Source organism: Xiphophorus maculatus, chromosome 11 (assembly GCF_002775205.1).
Source record: "Xiphophorus maculatus strain JP 163 A chromosome 11, X_maculatus-5.0-male, whole genome shotgun sequence".
Classification (NCBI taxonomy): domain Eukaryota; kingdom Metazoa; phylum Chordata; class Actinopteri; order Cyprinodontiformes; family Poeciliidae; genus Xiphophorus; species Xiphophorus maculatus.
Window position 1 is genome coordinate 23063159 of NC_036453.1, and position 23729 is coordinate 23086887.

Below are 23729 nucleotides of genomic sequence, written 5' to 3' on the forward strand. Positions count from 1 at the left end.
CAGAGGCTCGAAACTTTTAGCCCTCAAACAACTTGTTTCTGGGCTCTCCTGAATCAGAAATGAGCGGCTGTTCCTTGCATGACAAGAATACAAGTTCTTCTTAATTAGCTCTTGAGCGAGACACATTTCAACTCAAGATAGCTGCAAGGCTGCAAAACCTCTTAAAAATGTAGCAACCACAGAGTTAAAAGTGATGAATAATAATAGAAATCAAAGAAAGTACTGACAACATTAGTTTTTTTTTTCCCTGAAGTGATTTTATTACAAAGTTCATGAGGACTTACAGTATTACAAGAGAATTTGCCAACATGCGGAAAGAGAACAAAGCAGAACACAGGAGTTTAACAAACTGGTAAGAGAAGACAATCCACTGTTCACAATAAACAGAAAAACTGATTAAGTCCTCAGGAGGTGAGAGCCGGTGAATGACTACAGTGCAGGCATAGAACGGCCACATTCACACTGACTCAGCAAAGGTCAATCCAACCAAGGCAAGATGTGCACATCTCAATAAAACATGTTACAATTTTTATATGCCATCGGCTTTTCTCAACTTTTAGAAAGCTTCACTTGTATGTACATAAAACTGTACAAAAACATGGCATCACAAGCATTTTATCCTATATAAATATACCAACATTTAGGATAACAACTAGATTCTCTCTTGCAAAGACATATTTTCAAGGCAATTGTCTTTGTACTAGATGAACTGTGGAAAAAAGATGAAATGTTCAGTCGATTTCAGTTCCGTCTGGGGGGAGTGGGACGTTGAATAGAACTAAAACGAGTAAACAGTTTCTACCAATCATCTTTGGGATTCATGCTAAAAATCGTCGCCCGCAGAACAGCAGACTTGGGGTCGTGAGAATCTATGTACACTAACGCCACCGACAGATTTCATTTTTTCACACAGCCAGTTTGCAGAGAGTCTTTGATCAGTAGGAGAAAAAACAAAACAAAAAAAAAAAACGAAGGGAAAACAAACCGCCTTTGCCAATTTTGTTACTGTAATTTGTCCATCTGTGCACAGAAATGATCACCATACAATACACATTACAGAGAGGTAAAATATACTCAAGTGAATCCAACATTAAATCAATGATAAAGTACAAATTAAACATTATCCAACACACTTCTGAGTGTATTCAGGTGCATCAAACTTTTATCAAGAGGAGCATCTTTGTTTCAGAGAGAAGTAAAAACAGTTCACTTAGCTTGAGTTCAAAAGAAAGGGCATTCCTGGTGATATGTATTTTTTTCCCCATTTGTGGACAGCAGGAGGTCAGGCTGGCTCATCAAGCCAGAAGAAAGGTGGACAAGGTGGGCTTGGTTTTTTATTATTATTTTTATTTATTTATATTTTTTTAATCTCCTGTTCATCCATTTCTGTTCAAACAAGATTTTTACAAATACTGTCAAAATTTAATATAGCTTTAGGACTCATTGTTTGCCATTAAATCAGGCTAAACCTTTTCTGTTATAGATCAGCTGGACTACCAAAAATATTTCTTAATTGCCAGAAAATAATAATGAGAGACAGTTTTTAGAGAATCATTGCAAGTCAGGAGTTTGCATACATTTCCTTAGTATTTGCTAAAATTGCCTTTCAAACTACAGTATATGTCTTTGGTGAAACATTGTGGGTGTGCTTCCTCAAGCTTCTCACAAGAGATTACTAGAATTTGTCTCAGTCCTTCTAACTGAATTTGTGTAACCTCAACAGGTTCATAGGCCTCTTCACTCATACACACACCTTTTCAGCTCTGCCCATAATTTCTCTATAGGACTGAGATAAGGGCTTTGTGATGGTCGCTGACTTTGTCATCCTTAAGCCACTTTTGGCCCTTGTCTGCTAGTGCCTACTCAGTGAGGGTTGACTTGGCTCTATACGGTTCTAAGAGTTTTCCACTATTAAGGGTTATGTGGTACCAGCACCTTTTTTTAGAGTCTAATTTGCTGGAGTACCAAGTGTGTAGAGTTAGGCTGAAAACATGATGTCAGGAGACTGTTGGTCACTGATTGGCTAGTGGGTGGAATCACTGAGTCACAAGATCAACTCCATAACAATAATCTGTAAAAACTCACAATAGCATCCGAGTTTATTTGGAGATTTTGGAACCTGGGACTGCCCAACTCTATGACAGCCTCTCTTATTAGAGTTGTTTCTCAGTTGTATCAGAAAACCAAAACTTCTTGGTTGATGTTGCTTCAACATTGCCCCTTGACCTTCTGTCTTCATTATGACATCTATGTTGCCAAGTACTGTTCACAGTTAAACTGGTGTTCTATGGCTTTTATGTTCCCCCTTTCTTTACTGAATATAGGGCCAAATCTTGTGGCTAAACATTTACATTTTTATGAGACCACCGAACATGTCTACCAAGATTCAAGTCCCTGCTTGTAATTGCCAGTTAGCCTAATGTAAAGTTATTTTGAGGAAACACTTTTTTTTTTTTTTATCAAAACAAGTTCTTCTCTGGGAACCAGAAATTGCAACCTTCCTTAAAAGTAAGATAATTGGACATTACTTAGACGCTTGAAATTGTGGATAATTGGTTGAACAATGTGGCACCTTCAACCATCTAAATTCAAAATAAACCAGACTTGTGGAGATTCCCAATCCTATTCCTGAGATCTTGGTTACTTTTTTTTAATTTTCCATGTATTCCCATCAGAAAGCAGTGTGTTTTAGGTGTGGCTCTAAAACACATCCACAGGCGTGTCTACATGTAAACATGCAATCTGTATGTAAACTTCAAGATTTTAAGAAAGTAATACAAAAAAAGTGTCTGTCTCATTGTTCTTAAATTTTACTTTTTCCAACTGACCTAAAACAGGAAAGGATAATTTAATCTCAGACAGAAAAAATAGTTGTCTTTTTATAAACCATATTTGTGGTATTGGCAATTAAAGAGACCACCAGGGATATTTTGAAGATTTACTTTAGTGATTGTTAGGCTAGAAAAGGGATAAGATTTGATCCTGTTGGTGAACCTGAATAGTGTGAACGTATTCGAATAGACAAAGTTGCGACTGAGGCTTTGTGACATTCATTTTATCACTCATTGCTATCTTTCTCACTTGTCATTAATTCCAGGTCAGCGATCTTACCCGCTGCTTTCCGTTGGTGAATCCACAGCTCCGAGATGGCTGGGGGAAAGGAGGTTAATCACAGTGTATCATGGCTTGTTGTTTGAATTTTTATTTCGGTTGCTAAATGGCTTTGAAAGTGGCATAATGTGCTTTCTCCCCCTGAAGGCAGGATATTTGTTGAGCTTATTTAATCATGGCCATGTCCAGTAATCTCCATATGTTTTCTGTTTTAAACAGCCTAAATGCGGCTTGCAGCGGGCAGAGCGATGAGGTAAGTGCTGTTAAAAATACCCCCGCTTTAAATGATTGTAGCTCCGTGGGTGGATTTGCATTGTCTGGTGGGTGCCTTGTCCTGGGGGTGCACTCACACATGCCCCAGCTCAAGACTCATTACTCACCCTAATTAGGAAATGTCCATTCTCGGCTCCTCCACCCTCACTCGAGGCACAATCTCACTATGGAAATACTCTGCAGAGGTGAAAGGTATCTACAAATCTAATCAAATCGATGTTTAAATCAAAGACACCGACGATCGCTACGATGTTGTAGTGCAGGTTAGTGGAGTCATCATTAGCATCCAATTACCGCCTAATACATAGTGCCCTTCATACATATCCTTCAAATTTACTTGGAAAATCTGTATAAAGATAAAAAAAAATACTCTATTTTAATTCTATGTTCATGAGTCTGAGAATGAAAATGCCTAATAAATGAATAAAAAGTATTGTCCTCAATATAGAGAAACTTATATCTAAATAAGAGCAACACCATAACCATGCTTCGATCCTACACGTGAACTTTCTGTTTAAGTTCAACCCTGTCTTGCACAATGCCTTGCAAGGGTCTGCATACTCTGAGCATTTTCACATTACAATCATAAACTTAAATGTTTCATTGGAGATCAGTGTGACAGACCAACATTTTGTTGCACATAATTGCCATGTATAAAAATAAAGATGCATGGTTTTCAATTTTTTCTATAATTAGAAATCTGAAAAAGAGTTTCCACAATGAGTCAGAACTTTGTAAAACTACCTTCTACTGCAATAGAAGTGCATTCTGGGGATGTCTTTGACAGTTTTTGCATATTTACTATAGAAATTAGTTTGTCTATTTTGTTAAATGATTACCTTGTATACAATTTTAGCCATCTTCCCCTCAACTCTTAACAACTTTTATAAAGAAAAGCAGCCTCTACAACATAATACTGCTACAGCCATGTTTCATTATGTCATTGTGTGTCTTTACCAGAGATACAAAAGCCGGTCAAATTTGACTGATGCATCTAAAATGCAGGCATAATCTTACCCACTTCTCTGCTTCAGACAAAGTAGTTGGACTGCATCATACTTCCACCACCTTGTTTCACTGTGAGAATGGTATATTTAGACTAATGTGTAGTAACAGTTTTGTATCACACACACAACATTATTGGTCTATTCCATGAAAACTCAATAAAATGCATTGAATTTTATGGTTGCAAAGTGAAAAAATCTGAAAAGAATAAAAGGTTTACAAATAATTTTGTACTGAATTATCAAGAATCAAAGGCTGATTTGGAATTCAATCTTTAGTTTAAATATAAATTTTATATTCTTTCATGTCAGGCCCATATTTATTCTTACTGCAATGAACTATGAATTGAATTCCGCATTCAAGGTAAGTTTACCTATAGTGATGTGATAGCTTAAACAAATTCACTGGTATGATATTCGGTTCCAAAAGTAACTATAACCCATGTAGCTCTCAGCACTCAAGTACCCCTTTCATTTTTTAAACAAAAAGTAGATTATCATTCATTAGATCTACATCAATTCTTGTGAACTGCGAGAGTAAGCGAATACAAACAAATTGTGTCTTGCACGTAAAGCCCATCTGATTGTCTCAACAGACAGAAACTTTCTGCAACTGGTGCACTGGTATAATCTCAAGTAGGGAGCAAAAAGCCAATCAGGATGTATCTGGCGAGCTCTGCGTTTGGTCATTGTGACCCTCCGGGTTCTGTGGCCAAGTCAACCGTTTTCATGATGAACGACAGGTCACAGTGCTGCAAGTCAGTGGGACATAATGTCGCTTTAAATGCTGCCACATAGTTTCTCTCCAGCAGTGGCGGAGCTCTACAGGGAGCGGAGGTAAAGGCCATTCTACTATGATTAGGGGTCGGAGGAGTCTGTGTGTGTGGGTGTGTGTGGGGGTGAACGCGCGGGGGCGCGTGGGATACTGCAGAGCAAATACATGCCTTCCACAATATCAAGTCCCTCTCTGGGAGATGGTTTCAGTCAAGTTTACACAGCAGCAGTAAAGAAAAGCTTAAATATGCTAAAATTCAGAGGCATTCTTTGAAGATTATGCCAGACGAAAATATATGTAGTACACACCATTCAAATGTATTTACAGCTCTGTACATTAAGAACGACCATTTGATCTAACTCCTGGTCTCAAGTGTTCTGCCTTCTGATATGGCCAGATTAGCTGTCTATTAAATAATACCTAGAAATGGCACAAGAGCACTGATCACAACTTTCAAGAACTCACTTCACAGACTGGGCCTTGCCTAACTACAACAAGAATTAGTCACTGCTAAAGTCGCTATTTCCACTTGTGATTCTTGTCTAACTTTCTGGATTGTATCCATTGAGAGCTTCAATAAATAAACGAGGGAGTGCATCAATTATCTTTGTGGAATCATTCCAAGATTTGCTGATGAGCTGATAATTTGAGTCAGAAATGACGAGTGTTCATGCCAGTGATTAAATGAGTTACGACCAATAGTTACTTACAACCCAACTGTAGGCTTTAGAATGTGGACAGTCTTTTTTTCCTCTCTCTTCTTCTGAAGTGGGTGTAGCTTTTCTTGGTTTGTGTACCGATCTGTTTCTCACAGGTAAATCTCTCGTTTGGGGGTATGAGCAGAAGGGGACGTGGGCGGGAACTCAGAGGCCACACTCAGGGGCATCTCCTCTACGGGACAGTCCTGACCGGGGTCCTGGCCGCTGCTGGAATAGGCACTGCGGGAGGGCGGAAGGCGCGGCCGGTGCTCCTCTCCACCCAGCCTGGCGCTGCCGTTGGCCAGGCGACCCAGACTCCCTCTCTCCTGGTAAGGCACAAATGTGGAGAGCTTGGGGGGGTTCCTGGTCTTCCGCACGGGGGAGGGATGCCCCGGCATCCAGCAGGCATCCGAGTGACCCAATTCACTGCATTCGGTTGTGCAGTTTCCGGTCATCGCCACGTCAGGGAGGGAGCGGATGTCTGTGGGCAGGTGAAAAGAAAACAACACTTTCAGTGAGAGCTTTACTCTGGAATAATACTCATTGTGGAATTAAATTAGCAAAAAATGGGATTTGTGAACAGAAATGGTGTCATCTTATGCACCCCATGAAACCCCTGTCCCCCACCCCCATCCTTGAGGTCTTTGCAGCTGTTGCTAAGCAGTCAGCAGCAGTTGCTATGTAGCTGTCGCTATGCACTGTGTAATGAGCGCTACTGTGTGTGTAGTCCACAAGCTGGTGTGGTAGATGCAAGAGGCGACCTGCTGTGTCTTTGTCATTTAGAAGTATCCCCCAGCAGTCTGTCTGTTATATTTGTAATATATCATCATATCGTTAATATGTTCAACAGCAACTTATTTCTATTATACGTGATCTCCGTCCTGTGAATAGAACACTCAAAATGTTCCAGCATGGAGGAGGAAAAAAAAAGGAAGGCAGAAGAAATACACACATTACAACAACACACACTGGAAACATGCAGTGTTCAGTTACGGAGGGAATATCTGGATCCTTTAGGGGAAGGGAGAAGAAAAAAAACATTGCTGAATGAGTTATTGATTGACAGCGCTGAAATGAGTTCCCTGCCCTTGATTATCATCCATTTTTTATTCAGCTACTCCTAATTAAATAAATGGGTCCACAACCCAGTGACCTCATTTTTTTACACACAAGTTGAGAAAGCTCCAAAATAAGTTTGCATGAGCTATCACTTCGGCGCAGTCTCACACTTTCTGAAGGCAAACACAGCTCCGGGGAGGCACTCTGTTTGTCGGCCAGAAACGTGCAGCTGGCCATCGGTGGGCTTGCCAATCGTGCACCTGTTGACAAGCTGAGCATACAGCACGGATTAAATGAAAATACCACTCTGTTTATTATTTCTTTTTTTTTATCCCTTTACACTCATGCTGGGACAAGTCGGATCAGTGTCTGAGAGAAAGAGAGGAGCAGATAGCAAAGATCTGTGTCTCTGTGATGCTGCTGACGAGAAAAAGTTGTGATTGCTGTGATAAACGCATTACGCTAATGCCACAAGGCTGTCCACACCATGCGAGGACGTGTCCATTATGGATGCTCCGTTCTTGTTCTGTGGTTGCAGCACAGCGTGCAAATGTTTACACATAGGCCACACATACACACACACAGACACGCATACACAGCAAACTGAGGGATGCGGCTGAATGGGACTGATGCAACCACAAAGGATGACGTACTGGAGGTAGCAACAAGAGTTCAAAGTTAACAGACAGTGCCAGCTTGACGGTAAGCCTGGGAGACGTTCCGCCAGTATTGTACTCATGACCAGTGGCAAGATAATTAGCCCACAAAATGTCAGACCACTGAAGGCAGGAGAATTGCATCTGGTTAGCCACTGCTTCAGTCAATCAAAAGACACAAGTGAGAACAATGTCCCTACCAATTTTCAATGTCCAAATACATACTTATTCAGTCTGAAATGTTCAGACTTCTGTGTTCTTTAAAGCACATTTCAAAAGTAAAACATTCGCCTTTGAATTTATGGCAAATGATTTTGCAAAGTGCTGAATTTAAGCATAAAATGTAGAAAAGCCCACAGACAAAAATAGAAATGCAACAAGGGGAGGGAAAGAATAAAGGACATGCAGTTTGAAGGAAGAACACAAGTAATGAAGGGAATAAGGACACAAGGCATAGGGAAGAATAGAAAAAAATGAAGGACATTAAGCAGGAATAAAGGAGAAACACAAAGAAATAATACAACAAAATATAGAAGGAAAGGACAAAAAGAAGAAAAAATATTAGCAAGAAAGAAAGGGGGGATACAAAAAAGTAGGTGACAAGGAAGAAAAAAGAAACAGAGGACATAAAGAGGGAAGAAAGGTCAAAAGGAGGGGAGGAGAAAAGGACACAGAAAATAAATCATGAAGAACAGACACAAGGTAGGAAGAATGGACCTAGAGAAGGAAATGGAAAGAAAATTTGAAGAGCAACATGTGAGGATAGAAGCAATAAAGGGGACATGGAGGAAAGAATGCAAGGAAGCAGGGCTGATTCTTGGCATAGGCCATATAGATTGTGGTCAACTGCTGTGAAATCAAAAATGAAGAAAATAAAACAAAATAAAATAAAAATTAGGGGGTATGTACAGCTCTGACTTGCATCCTTTACTCATGCTCTGAATTGAAATTGAGAATTCAGAAGCTATGAGCAGCAACCTGGTCTTCCTGTTTTTGCTATTGTCCTTCATTCTGAATGACCTCCCAGAGCCGTCAGTCACATGTGCAAAAAACTTAAACCTACCTACCAATGCACAACTGATTCAACATAGAAGTCTTTAAACCAATTACGTCAAGTTTAAATAAATGTGCAGAGTTTTCAGTAGTGAATGCCAATCAATACTCATTAAAAAGCCATAACTATATTTTTTACTCTATATAAGACCCACTATTATTTATATTGTCACAACATAATTTTTATATTTTTTTTGCCTCTGTCCACACATAGATGCTCTAGTCCTGTTTTACTATGCCAATAAAATCCTGAACCTCTAAGGCTTTCTAAACTCCATGGGGCAAGAACACTAAGTGAACTGTAACTTTAAAATTAATTCAAATTTTCTTTTTAGTACAATTTTGAGACATATTTGACCTTCAACAACCCCATTTTAGAAAACCAACAGTATCTATAATTAAAAACTCTCTTAGAGCTCAGTCTGCAAGGAATGAAGGAAAACGAGGACCAAACGACACAAGGAGGAAAGGATTCAAGGACTCACAAGGAGAAAAGGAGACAGAACACCAGGAAAAAAAGAAGAAGGGAACAAAATAACTGATAAAAGGGCATGAGTGAGACAGAAAGGAAGAAAGAAAGTAAAGAACAAAAGAAAGAAAGGAAGCACAAAACAAAGTAATACAGGGGAGAGTGGCACCACAGAGGATGACTGAAGGAAAGACATAAACAATGGGGTAGGAAATATCTGGAAATAAAAATATTTTCTGATAATCAATTGTTTGTTTCTTCAAACTTATCCAGACCTGCAAAAGACTAAAATCAAATTCCAGATTTTTCTTGGCTGAATATTAAGCCTCTGAGACAGTGTATTTGTGTGTGTGCCAAGACTTTCAACTGCTTCACAACTAACTAACACATAATGGAGGGTATTTCTTTTTATTTCTTTGTCCATATTGATAACTATTAATTTCTTACTTGTAATCCATATACAATTGCCCCATTGTTTATTGCAGTAATAATAACTGGGCGAAGAAGAATGCATAGCTTGAGCCGTTGTTGCAGCTAATCTCATTGTTCCTGTAATCCAAAGCAGCAGGATGTTTAGGCTATTTAATACATTCACCGCACAATTGGGGAATGTTCTGCCTTATTCATGCCTAATTAATTACCAGGATGCTTAAATCAAGGCTTGTTTATGTTTATGAGGCCATAGTAATTAAGCTAGTACTGTTTTCAAATGAATTACCTATAATAATATGTTTGATACAGAAGGAAAGAAAGCTGCTTTATTAAAATATTCATAGCGCCTGAACTTTTCTGCAACAAAACAAATCCCACTGGAACTGCAAATAAATTTCAACATATCATTTTGGGATATTACGTGAAGTATCATTGTAAAATGATTCTGAGCATTTTCTCCCTCTCTCTCTTTTTCTAACAAACGGAAATCTGAAAAGTGTGGCATGCGTTGCTATACTATCTTTCCCTGTGATTGCTTTGCATAAGCAAAACCTTTAAAGAATGTCTCTATGACTTTTAAATAGCAAAATACCTCTGACTCATTTTGCATGGAGAGCAGCTCTTTCCATTTCTACATCATCAGTTGGATTTAGCACTGGACATTGACTAGGCCATTCTATCATGTGGATATGTTCTAAGTTTGAGCCACCTTTTCATTAAGTCTGACCTGTTGCTGAAGAAAAGCATTGCATGACGCTTCTAGTACGGTGTTTCACTATGTTCATGGTGACTTGCGATGTCAGTTTTCCTCTACACACAGCATCGTGAACGAAGACCAAAATTTTCTGGTATTATATGACCAGAGCGCCTTCTTCCAATTTCTTCTGAACACAAATGCACGCCATGCTTTTCGGCATTTTATTTGCACAGAGAATTAAAAAAGAAAAAAAAAATCATCTATCATTTCCCTTCCACTTTTGGTTTGCCTATCACACAAAATCATAATGAAATGCATTGGAGCTTTACATTCTTTTACATTCTGAAATGTAACAAAAGAATAATTAAAAAAAATATCGAGGGATTTGAATACTTTTGATACAGTGGCTGCATAAAATGACGAGCAACTGAGAAAAAAATTTGATCCACATGTGCGTGCCCGTGTGCATGTGTGCCACCTCCTCCTTGATGAGCAGAGTCTCATTTTCACCAGCTCTGCTATCTGCAGGCGTGGTCAGGATGCATCACAGCAGCGAAAATGGACTGGAGCTGCAGGAGAGGTTCACAGGAAGAGAGGTTTGAGGAGCGCGCTTTAAAGTACAAGTGCAGTCGCGTAGGCATCTACCCCAAAACGGATTTCACACTTGATTAAAACTTCTCCACGGCTTCTAGGAGGTTTGCGTCTCACCATGAGGCAACATGTGCAAATCGGAGCAGCTGCACATCTACAAAGCGTTGTACGATGATGGGTGGGGGAGAGGAAATGGAGCACCTTTTTTCAGGGGGGGAGCTTTTAAAAAATGCACCACATGCAACACATATTTGTGTCTTGATGAATTAGAAATTACCAATAAAGATGCACAAGTGATCAGAACTGGCACAAGTGCACGCATCCACATTCACAGTCAGCTTCTGAATCTCTCATGTTTGCCTGTTTCATGAACGCTTTCCCCTTTTAACTCCTGAGTCCAGAGAAAGAAAAGATGAAAGAATCTAAGGTTAACACTGATTGCTGTATCTTGACTGACTGTCAGCCTGGTGATTCACTTCAGGTTGAATGTGTTTTTAGAAAAGATAACATGAAGTTGTTTAAAGGAGTGCCAAGCGAAAGAAAACGCGTTATGAAAAATGACACATTGCACCGGTGACTGGAGTGCGCGCCGCTCACGCTGAGCCCTGCTCGTCATTATCAAGGGGCAGAAAATCTGTGGTGACAGATAAATACACAACTAGTACGCCAAAGTCATGTCACTTTCCTCCAGTATTGCCAAAGCATGCGTTTCATGCCAACAGTTTTCAAGGCCATTTACCGTGTTGGTTAGTCTCTCTATCCCCATTTGAATTGGTTTTATTAAGAGTGGGGCTCTGAGAGAAACCGTCTGTTCTTAACACACAATTTAACAGAGTAGTCTATCGTCAGCTCTGCTCCGTATGATCATTAACGTCCTTTATTGAACGCCACTTTCTTTTACGCACGTCGGTTTTCCCAACAAAGAGCCACTGATTATGTTGCACTGATGCCATTTTATGACAGGGTGTTTTATCGCCATAGCACAAGTTGTGGTTTTTTCTTTTTTCTCCTTTTTGTTTCTCTTTTTTTTTTACGTTGAGCTGACCTTTCTGTCACACTCAGATCCATTTCCACAAAAAACAATCAATGCTGATAATTACACTTTTGTGTCTGTCTTTGTGTCATGGCCATTAGCCGGTAGTGGCTGCGGTGCAGTTCACTTACACCGTGGTGAATTGTTGTCCACTCTGCAAAATAAAAACATGCACCCACACAAAGGTGTCTGAATATTTGGAGGGTGTGATGAAGTAAATGAGTCAACCTCAGGTAAGAGGACCGAGCTAGAAGGGACTGTGGGAAAATTGGTATTTTCTCACCCACTCAGGCCCACATGCTTTTTGTATACATACCTAGAATAACTCAGCCCACACTCTATAACAAGCCTTTTGGATTTTGGAGTTTTCATTTTCATAGACAGAAGGGCAGACAATGGAAAACATATCATCTAATCACAGCACTAAAACAGTGCAGACCACGTGAACTCCTTTTTGTTCACCCGCCTCATTGTATTTGATTGAGATTTTATGTGACAGACCAACAAAAAGTAGTCCATAATTGCAGAGTGAAAGGAAAATTATATCTGCTTTTCAACTGTTTTAAATATAAAAAATAATAGAAAAAAATGTGGCAGGTGTTTGTATCCCCTTTATTCTGATAGCTTTAAACAAACAGTGCAAACAATACAAATGCTCCATGAAGATCTCAGAGGGGGTTTAGAGACAATCAGCGAACAAACAGCATCATGAAGACTAAGGTACACAGCAGAGAGAGCAGAGAGGAAGTTGTGGAGAGAAGCTTAAAGCAGGGTTAGATTATAAAACAATATTCCGAGCGCTGAGCATCTCACAGAGCCCTTTTCATTATATCTATAAAAAGTGGGGAGAAAATGGGACTACAGCAAACCTGCAAACCTGGCAAGAGACGACTGTGCATCTGATCGTAAAGGCCAAGCAATGATAGAAGCAGCTAAAAGCCAGTAGTAACTCTGGAGGAGCTACAGAAAACCACAGCTTAGATGGGAGAATCCACTGATAGAACAACTATTAGTCAATTACTTGATAAATCTGTAAACCAAATAAGGTAAGGCATAAGAAGTCCAGTTTGAAAGTCGCCTTGTTATATGACAATGGCTAATGCCCAAAACACTGTGTTTAACATAAATCTTGGTGCTGCATAATACCCTAAGCAAACTGACAGTGGCAGCATCATGCCATGGGGATCAAGTTGGCCAGAGTAGACAGGGAGATGAAGGAGCTAACAACAGGACGATAGGTCTCATGTCTGGAGAGGAAGACAACTGAGCTAAGTGGTTTAGATCAAAGCCTCTCCAACCGCTAAAATGTTTCTGTCAATCCCTGTTCCAAAATTGAAATGAGAATCTGAAACAACCATTCAGACTACTATAGCAAAGGTGCCTCAGACAGCTTCTAACCTAAAGCTTGTTGATGCATTTCACAGATAAAGTACCAAGGACCAAAAAAGCTGCAGTAGGTAACTTTTATAAAAATATGTTGTTAACATATTGTCACTGCCATCTGCAGTAATACACTGACCAGTAGACTGCAGCTTTGCTAATGGCAGAGAGTTACAGAAACACTGTGGCCGTGTTTGTTAGCCTGCACCTTCACGGTGGGCTCTGCTGTGGAGGAGGATATTTAGCACTGCGGAGAGCAAGGGGAAGGGTTTGAGCCACACATACATGAGCTTGATTGACGATGGTAAGACGCTCCTCCTTAGCATCAGAGGACATTAAGGATGCAGCATGGATGCAGATGGAGAAACACACTGCATTTACTTCCCCAGATGGCTGTAAGACCAGAGGGTCCAAGAGGAGCAGATCATTCCCCCCCAGATTATCCATTTCATATTGTCAGAACACTGACAGTTTGAGAAAATATGTAAAAAAGAATACATTTTTATAAAAGCTACCTAATACCATCAATTTCTGTAAGTTATATCCAATTGTGCCTAATTTATATAATTTGCCTTCTAAGCAAATAGTTAAAATTTCTTCTATAGATAGCTATTCATCGGCACTCTCCTGCCGATCTGACTTAACTTGAGTGATTTTGCAGCAAAGAACAGACAAATACTTCAGCCTCTAAATGGGCAATGCTTGCAAAATACAACAAATGCGCATGGGTGCCAATACATTGCAAGATGCTGATATTACATCGGCTGGCATAGACTGACTAGAGTTGCTTTAAAGAGCAGTGACTCATTGACATTTCTTCCTCTCTGCACAGCAGAACTCTTTTTCCTGTTTGCCTGGAGACAAACTGCACCTCTTTTTACCTTACGCGGTGGTCACTCCTGTCTGCCTTCTTACGGTGGCATCATTAACTAGGAAAACAGCAAAAAATTTACCTCCTCCCACCTTTAGCTGTGTCGCAGTCAACTCACACTGGACATTTTAAAGGTACCTCGACTGCACTAACACAACATGTACATACTGAACAGTGTAGTCACAGAGAGGGGGCTACACATGGAAGCTTAACCCACCGGCCTGACAGATACGTGCAAGGGGTGGGTTTGCATGCTGCTTGCATCAGGGTGCCAGTGGGAGGTGTTGAGTGTCTGAGGCAGGCTTCCTCATCGTCTGATCCCCTGCCCACGGGCATAGAGGGAAGCTGCCTCTTCCTGAGATTTCACACTGCTCCCTCTCTGTTTGATTGCAAATGCTGCCTCTCCCCACCGGCTGCTTTCCAGCGCGAGCGCCACACCGCTATGATCGATGGCGGACAAATATGAGAGAGCCGTGGCTCGCGGAGGGAAGCAACGGCTGGGGAAAAAAACACAGCAGCTCGCATTTTGGGGGAAGAGTGCCACGGATATAAATGTCGCATTTGTGGTGCCGGCAAAGAGTTTATGTGGTAAATGAGTGGAGGAGCTCCAGAGGAACAATGGGAAGCGAGGAAGAAATATCCCTATCTTTGCAGACAGTAGTTCCTGTGGTGGCTATCAGTATGATAACTGGGTGTGACTGCATTCTGTGGTTGTCATCCTCGGCAAGGAAAAACAAGAAACCAGGGTTTTGTATTTATTTAGCTGTGACATGTCAAGTCTTGTTATTCAAGAACTCTCAGTAAGCACAGTAAGCAGAAGCTACCAAACGCAGCTTTTCTTATCTACTTTTATTTTTACTCCCCCTGCGGAGGGGTACATTTTTAAAAGAAAGAAACTTGCTACAAGTGCACAAACATAGTGTTGACATGCACATTTAGCTTGTTCATTGTAACAGGAATCCAGAAAAAAAACAATGGGGGTGTTTGTAACCGTAGATACACACTTTAACCATCCCACCAGCAAAATTACAATGTACAGCAAACTTTTTGTTTTACCATAGCTCTGCAGAAAATTATGTGTAAAGTGATAAAGTGGTATATACCATTAGAAAATCTTCTAGATAGGCTCGGTGGATAATTACAGCATATTTATTCTAAAGCTGCTGTCCTGTTAAGCTTTCCTTTGTGTCTTAATAAAAATAAAGATTGAATGCATCAGTTTTTCAAACCCGAACAGGGATTTCTTGTCTGTCTGAGAAGCACAAGGTTAAATGTTTTAGCAGACACAGGTTAATCAATTCTCAGTCAAGCTGTCTGCAAAAGGTGATGGCAGGATAACAATTGGTCAGAAGCAAAAGTGTCAGAGTATCTCCTTCGCAGATTCACTGAGATCTAAATTCTCGGCTTCCCGAGGAGGCGAGCCTCCCTGCTGACAAATCCTGATGAGTGGACATGTCGGGCCAGTGGCACATCAGGAAAGGAGAAGGAGAAGACAGGGGAAAAGAAAGAAAGGAAAAAAAAACTAAAACGACGCTGTAGCTACTTCAATGGGAGATGGTGAACCTCTTGTCAGATCTCTCACCATCCACCATTTTGTGTTAGACTTCCTCTATTTGAAGACTGCCTTCTGTATCAGTGCATTTGACAAAGCCCTAGCACCTGCTGACAGATCACGCTATGCACCAGCTCCTCCAATTGAGGAGCTGATATGCGGTGTGATGTGTCAACCAACACTAAGGCTTTGTCAAACTGCGGCACGCGCATGCAGCATCTTCAGATAAAAGCGATTCAAAACACTGGTGGAAAGGGACAGGGGGAGTAAAGTGTGCTAAATGATGATATAGTTCCTTTTTTGTAAGGAATAGAATTGTTTCTCCGCTGGCGTGCAAAGGTGTTTGTTGAATGCATGAGTGGAGAGCAGCTTTCAGCCTCTGACCATGTTTGGCTTGATGGTCAATTACTGACTGGAAATTGTGTTCTGGAGCTTCACAACAAGATATTGATTCTTAGTACCTGCCAATGTGAAAATAAATAGAAGTAGCTATTAAAAACATTAAAGAGTCAGTGTTATGATTATCCCTGCGAAGTCCAGTGAACTATTTCCAAACACAGTACCATTTTCATTTCAGAGGTCAATAGCACTGAAATAATTTATTACTTTGTATTACCATTAAAGATGAATTGAGAAATTAGATTATTACCAATATTTGGCCAGTTTTCAGTGCTAACCGCCCTGGCAAGACTAAAACAATCGGTTTCCCTGTCAGGAAACGTGCTTGTAAAGTTGCAGAAATAACACTGTTCAGTGTGAACGCTGTTACTGAGTGAAGATGGGTGTCATATTACCAGTATCAACAAGGGGTTCAAAAATAAAGCTAGATGAAGCAGGGACGTAAGGAGATATTCAAACAGCACCTGTTATTTTCTACATTATGCCAAGTCATGTTTGCACTGAACAGAGTACAGTAACGTTGCTCTGTATTTTTCTTTTTGACTTTCAGCCTCTTTCTGTTGGGAACATAATGTTTGGAAATGCTGGGAAGTCTTCAAAACCTACAAAAGGACCAACATTCTCTATCAAATACAGGGACAGCTGTTTACTGTTGCAGTTTGTGCTAAACCATGCTAACTGCTTATATGATTTCAACATTGTAATCATTTTGTCTTTGCTTTACAAAATGTTTGTAAACACTATTTTACTGCAACCACTCTTACACACATGGCGGTACCAGCGAGGAACATTAGAAAGATCATATTTGGAATGCTCTTCTTTTAAATTTCTATATTAAAGTTGTAGAAGAGAAAACAAGATTGGTTAAACTTGGCTTTGGAAATCTGCAAATTTGTATTTACAGATCTTCTGTAATAATAACACAACATATAGGACAGTACACGTCTCTATCTTATATAAACAATCTAACCTTGGGAGAAGAAGCAGCTTATCTCTTTCACAGAAGTACCAAGGAGATTTTAAACAGTTTTTAAATCTGATATTTTATGTATGGCTAAAAGGTCAAGCTGGGAGTAGTTGATACATAATGACTATTTAAAATTAACATGAGCTGTTTTCCATTTCAGTGAAGCCTTTTCAAATGAACATAAGGAGCACAAAAACAAGTCCTGAAAGTGAAAACTGTTTTCTAAGGACGCATGTTGGCCATTCATTCAGGCTGTTAAGGGAAAAACAAGACAACATTGCTTGCTTTAATAATTTTGAGTTTTTAAACAGTTTTTTAAGAAACATGTTGAACTGGGGAATATTGACAACTTCTTGGAAAATGTCAGACTTATCTTAATAATATGAAGAGAAATGCTTAAGGTATTATCCATCATGATTTTTTTAATGACAAAAAATAGAAAACCGTTTTACAGCTACACTTGCAATGTGACATCTCTTTGTATGAATATGTAATTATTTTCCCAGTCAAAAGGCTAAAACAGGGGCGTGACGTGGTGGCGTAGTGGTTAGCGCGACCCATATTTGGAGGCCTTGAGTCCTCGACGCGGCCGTCGCGGGTTCGACTCCCGGACCCGACGATATTTGCTGCATGTCTTCCCCTCTCTCCTTCCCCATTTCCTGTCAGCCTACTGTCATATAAGGGACACTAGAGCCCACAAAAGACCCCCTGGAGGGGTAAAAAAAAAGGCTAAAAGTCCCGAATGCTGATAATGATAACACTGTTCATCAGGGAACACCAGAATCAGAAAGTAACCAATGAAATCTTGGAAACTAGCCAAAAAAATCTGATCGGTGCATGGCAGATTCTATATTAAGATATTGACACATCTTCCTCTGTCTCATATGAATGCTTCCTTAATGCTGCATTCAAACAATTACAAATGTTGTTCAAAATAGGCTAAAAAATGGAGGAAAAAAAAATTAATTTAAAAATCCAAATGAGGAGTAATGGGGCAAAAATCACTACAACTTAAGCTTGATGAGTTTTATTATTCCCGACTAGCTGCTCATTCAATCTCATATTTAAACTAGCCCAAATAATTACATTTCAAACCATCCTGCTATCCTCTATCCTCCGTTTGTGTTTCTCCCTCCAAGTGAAACAGGAAACCATGCATTTCCCAAAGTTTTCTGTGTAATTTAATTGCAGACGCTCAAGGAAATGCAGACTGCTTTCTCGTGGTGAAGGGTTGCAACTTAATACTATATACAATGATCTTTTCTTCTCTACTCTATATTACCGTACAAGTTCAACGCTAATCTTGCACAGTGTGAAAATAAAGGCAAAGCTGGATAGCAGATGTGCAAGTTAGCTGCAGTCTAGTCGCTTTAGTTTAGCTGAAGATTAAAGTAAACAAGGAGCTGATGAAACTGAGCTACAAAATTGCAAAAAAAAAAGAAAAAAAACATAATCCTTTTGTGAATGTTATGACTGATTTGATAGAAAATCCTGTCATGATAATTAAACACAACGTTTTATCTTCCGACTCACTCTGATTATTGTGTGACATTTACTTGGGAGAGATACTTGTCTATTTTCGTCTAACACCCAACTGTTCCCTCTTCCTCTCGAGTCAATGTCTCTCTCTGTGTCCTTGCCTTTGAAGCTTTCAGCGTGTTTTCGGCCTTTTCTGTAGCCCTTTCACAGCGCCGGCTCTCAATAGCCTCGTGGAAGTTGGTAAAAGACGTTGCATTTTCCAAAAAAACTGAAAGAAAAACCTCAGCATTCAGTCTTCAATCTGTTCGTCTTTGTTGTATTTCAGCTGTTTACTTAATTGATGAATCCCCCCGCACCCAACTCCCTGAGGCATAAACAGATTTGAGATTTTAATAACTCTACTAAAAATATTGAAGCGATATTAATAGTTTCTATCAAATAAAATTACGTTAGTAATATTTTTTCTTGGAAGAAAAAATAATCAAAGGCTTCCTTTCATATGATTTACATCTCTGCTTTTCAAAAACTGTTTTTTTTTTTCATATCTGGGATTTTCCCCATAGAGTACCATCCAATGCACGTCTTTCACGCTCAATATCTTTCACTGACTGATCTTCCTGACATGTTAAACGGTTGTCTTCCATGATCCGTTTGTTGTTCTTCCTCCTATTTCGATTGGGATGTTATCTCATAGCTAATTCTGCCTTTGATCCCCACACCCTGCTATGCAAAACATGGTTAACATGGAAGCACTAACATTAGCTTCTAATTAGCCAGAAACTTGACTGGATTTTTAAGACCATGAATGTGATAAAGTCACTCCAAAACCAACATATTTTCCCACGTCTTCCCATGAAAATAGTATGTCTCCCATTTCAAAAAACTAATCCAAACTTGTCCAATGTGAGTAGGTACTTGGTTTGGTGGGAGCAACTACTATCAAGCATGCAATATGTTTTACATAACTGTTTAAGAATTTTGACCCATTTTTCTTTGCATATTTTGTTTTTCATTCAGCTGTATTGGAGGATTTCTGAGAATGAGTGTATTGGAGGTCATGTCACCATTTCTCAATTGTATTTTAACTAGGGCACTCCAAAAACCTTTTTATTTTGTTTTTGTATGGTTTCATCAGTTATGGCAAGTCACAGAGGACCTGCAAAAAACCCCAAAACTAAACCCCACGTTTGAATGTCAGCATTCCACTCTTTTTCTTTTTCTAGTTTGACACAATGTAACAGGATGCAGACACTTTTTGTTCTCACTCGTTCACAAGTGAGGCAAAAGTTGTCTCATTTGTCTCAAAAAAGTCTTGGAGATCATTACCATGTTTTCTGGAAAACATGAGATGGGGCTTGTGTGTGTTGTTTTTGGTCAGCAGTATTTTAGATATCGTTATCTTCTGTGAGCTCCTTGATGAGTCATCAGTGAGCTGAAGGAGCAATTTTGGGACACCGACCACCCCTAAGTAGGTTTACCACTGTTAAATGTTTTCCTCATTTGTACATAATGGCTCTTCTTGTGGTTCACTTTCCAAAGCCTTGGAAATAGCTTTTTAACCCTTTTCAGACTGTAAATGGCATTGTTTCTTATTTGTTCTTGAATGTACAGTATATAAATTGGTCCAAGATGTGACATTTTAGCCTATCTATTCTTCAGACAGGTCATCTTAAAGTGAATATTTAAAAGATACATGTATGGCAGTAATCAGGTCTTGGTGTGGCTAGCAAAATTGAATCACAAAATTGTTTCAGATTCAAGTTCTACACAGGATCAAGGTTGTTTTGAATAGTTGAATAGCATAAAAATGTCAGTTGAAAACTATGTTTTTTATATATAGAAATACTTTTGATGAATTCACATTTAAGTGTAACAGAAAAAAAAGCAAAGAGCATTTTCTGTTTCAGAGCTGTACAACCTTGCCTTTGGCTGTTGTTGTCTCTTGATATCTTTCATCATTTACACCGTGTTCCAAATTATTATGCAAATTGGATTTAAGTGTCCTGAAGATAAATTTTTTTTGTACTATTAAATTTATAGATGGTATTGTGTGTCAGGGCTCTTTGAACCACTATAATTAATTTCAGAGAGCTGGGTTGATTAGTTTGTCTGGTGAGCTCAATTAAAGGAAATCTACTTCAGAAGGATGTTCCACATTATTAAGCAGGCCACAGGTTTCAAGCAATATGGGAAAGAGGAAGGATCTCTCTGCTGACGAAAATTATCAGATAGTGTAGTGCCGTCTGACAAGGTATGAAAACATAAAATATTTAACGAAAACTGAAGCGTTATCATCGTACTGTGAAGAGATTTGTGGCTGATTCAGAACAAAGATGGGTTTGTACAGATAAAGACATAATGAGGAAGGTTTCTGTTAGACAAATTCATCGGATAAAGAGAGCAGCTGTTAAAATGCCCTGACAAAGCAGCAAACCGTTATTTGAAGCTGCTGGTGCCTCTGGAACCTCAAGGTGGAGGATCCTCCAGAGGGTTGCGGTGCATCAACCTACTATTCGGCCACCACTAACCAGAGCTCACAAGCAGAAACGGTCGCAGTGGGCCCAGCTGAACATGAAGATTAATTTTCAAACAGACTTGTTCACTGATGACTGCTGTGCAACCCTGGATGGTCCAGACGGACACAGTAGTGGATTGGTGGTGGATGGCCACCACACCCCCACAACGCGGCTGTGGCATCAGCAAGGAGGTGGTAGAGTCATTTTTTGGGCTGAAATCATGGGGACAGCATCATTGTTCGGCCCCTTCAGAGACCCTGAAGGTGTGAAAATGACCTCAGCAAAGTATATGGACTTTCTGACTGATCACTTTCTTTCATGGGTCAAAAAGAAGAGCCGTACCTTCAGTAGCAAAATCATCTTCATGCATGACAATGCACCATCTCATGCTGCAAGGAATACCACTGTATCATTGGCTGCTATGGGCATAAAAGGGGAGAAACTCATGGTGTGGTCACCATCCTCCTCTGACCTCAGCCCCATTGAGAACCTCTCGAGTATCTTCAAGCAGAAGATCTGAGGGTGGAATGCAGTTCATATCAAAACAGCAGCTCTGGGAAGGCAAAGAAATTCAAGCAGAAACTATCCACAAACTCACAAGTTCAATGGATGCAAGAATTGTGCAGGTGATATCAAAGAAGGGGTCCTATGTTAACATGTAACTTGCTCTGTTAAGATGCTTTTGATTGAAATAGATTTTGATTTTAATACATGTGATCACTTAATGCTGTGCATTCAAAGAATGACCGTTTGCAGTTCTTTATAATCCGTAAAACGTTTAGAAAATCTGCTTTGCAAAATAATTTGGAACAGTGCATTTTGAGTTTTTTATTTTTGAAAAAAATACTGTTCCCATGAGGAGCTTTGTTCAGTAAAATTTGATTTATACTGTAATAGTTCATGGCTTGAAAATTATACTGACCATCATTTGCATTGACCATTTAAGAAAATCTGAGAAAATATCACTTGCATAATAATTTGGAACACGGTACAGTCATATATCATATTGTTTAGCCAGACACAAAATGGTAATGGTGAGATTTATATCAGAGCGCCGTGTGTACTTGATGTTTTTCAGGGCGAAATGTGAGGATCAGCGCAAGTTCTGCTAACTGTGACTGTGGTCAAATACTTGCAGATTTAGATAATACCATCACAGGAGGTAGATAATTTCCATGTCCAATATGGACAAATATCAACATAATCTCACAAAATCCGATCTTTAGAGCTATGTAAGCTGCCTGTGCTGCAGCTAAAAAACCAACCCCAGAGAGGCGAAGGCTTTATTTGGCCATTTACTGCACATAGAGACTTGCTGCATGACTGACAATTCTCATGGAAAGTCAACACACTATAGGCAGTCAGATGGAAAGCCTCCGCTCCCACAATGCTCTGAACAATACAGCCATGAGTTAGGAGCAGGACAATTCAAATTTATGCTGTGATGGAATATGAAAATTGCCTTTTGTGTAGCAGGAAAAGAACGACAGCAATCTCCACACACGGCTCCACTCGCCATGGCCCGATGCCAGGCAATAGCTTTTCTGTCAGGGCTTTGATTAGTGAGGAAATAGCACATGGGGCTAAATAATATCACTGAATGTTAATCTTTAAAAAGGGAAACTGTACATTTTAGTCTTTAAATATAGATTTGAGGAAAACTACAAAACACAGAAGGCAGTGGGGATGGTCATCAAGGCAGCTTTTAAGGACAGCATGATTCTTCCCTCCTGTGGTCTTCCTTAGTGATGTGTTGTATTCAGCTACCAGTACTTGATGTAGCAAGGTCAAGATCTATGTTCTTTGATGGTGTTGATAAGATCAGACATGTGGTACAATCACTAAAATGAAATATATTCACTCTTATTTCAAGGAACAGTAGGGAAGAGAAGGGGACACTCTAGCTAAGTAAAGTCAACACTTGCACTTTAAAATCCTCTTCCTTATTATAAGAGGATTAATACCGCGATACAACTGTTTTATTATAATCAACAACACTATGCGATTAGGAAAATCTACATTATCAGATAATTACAATTAAGCACATTTGAGAACAAAATAGTTCAAGCCCAAGATGATTGTTCGCATCTGAATCAGTTTCTATTCCTGTTTGGTCAACATCCAGTAGATTAAATGTTACAGTTTGTAGCCATTTGACTGAAGTTGACAATACTTGATTGACGTGTGCCAAATTGACAACTTTATTCAGTTTAAGCTTATTTTGGCTTTATTTAAACCACAAGTCATATTTCTTTAAAGCATTTTTTTATAAGTAATATGATAAAAGGCAAATGGTCTGTACTTGTTCAGTTCTTTATCAAGTCGAGAAGAACAAATGGGCTTCAGACTACATTTAGTGATTTACCCATTCATCCCCACATTCACAGACTGAGAATGAAATCAGTGTACCTATCATTCTGCTATCTTTCACTCTGTTGTACAAAAATGTCCTTGTTTCTGTCTCATTTTATTTCCATTTTTTTTTGTAATCTGTCAGCTTTAATGGGGATTATCACTAATGAGGAGAGTGTCCTTAAGTGGCTCTATTCCCACTATATTTTTGTATTTTTCTGATTGTTTTCAATCTTATCAATTCTCTTCTATCCTTTACTGTCAAAGCATAGAAGAAGAGCACGTTGTGTGTATAGGGTTGAACACCACCCTCTATCAGTGAGGTAAGTGATCGATTAGATATGGCCATCGCAAAGCCCTGA

General features: G+C 39.5%; 1 protein-coding gene across 1 annotated transcript in view; it reads right to left on the minus strand.

Moving 5' to 3' along the window:
* Positions 1 to 245: 245 nt before the first annotated feature.
* The window catches only part of LOC102218453 (protocadherin-1-like), a 125835-nt gene continuing 102351 nt past the window's right edge, over positions 246 to 23729 (minus strand). The window contains exon 5 of the mRNA XM_005803611.2: positions 246 to 6342. Within this exon, the coding sequence (XP_005803668.1) occupies positions 5972 to 6342 (371 nt within the window). The 3' untranslated portion in view covers positions 246 to 5971. The remainder of the gene's footprint in view (positions 6343 to 23729) is intronic.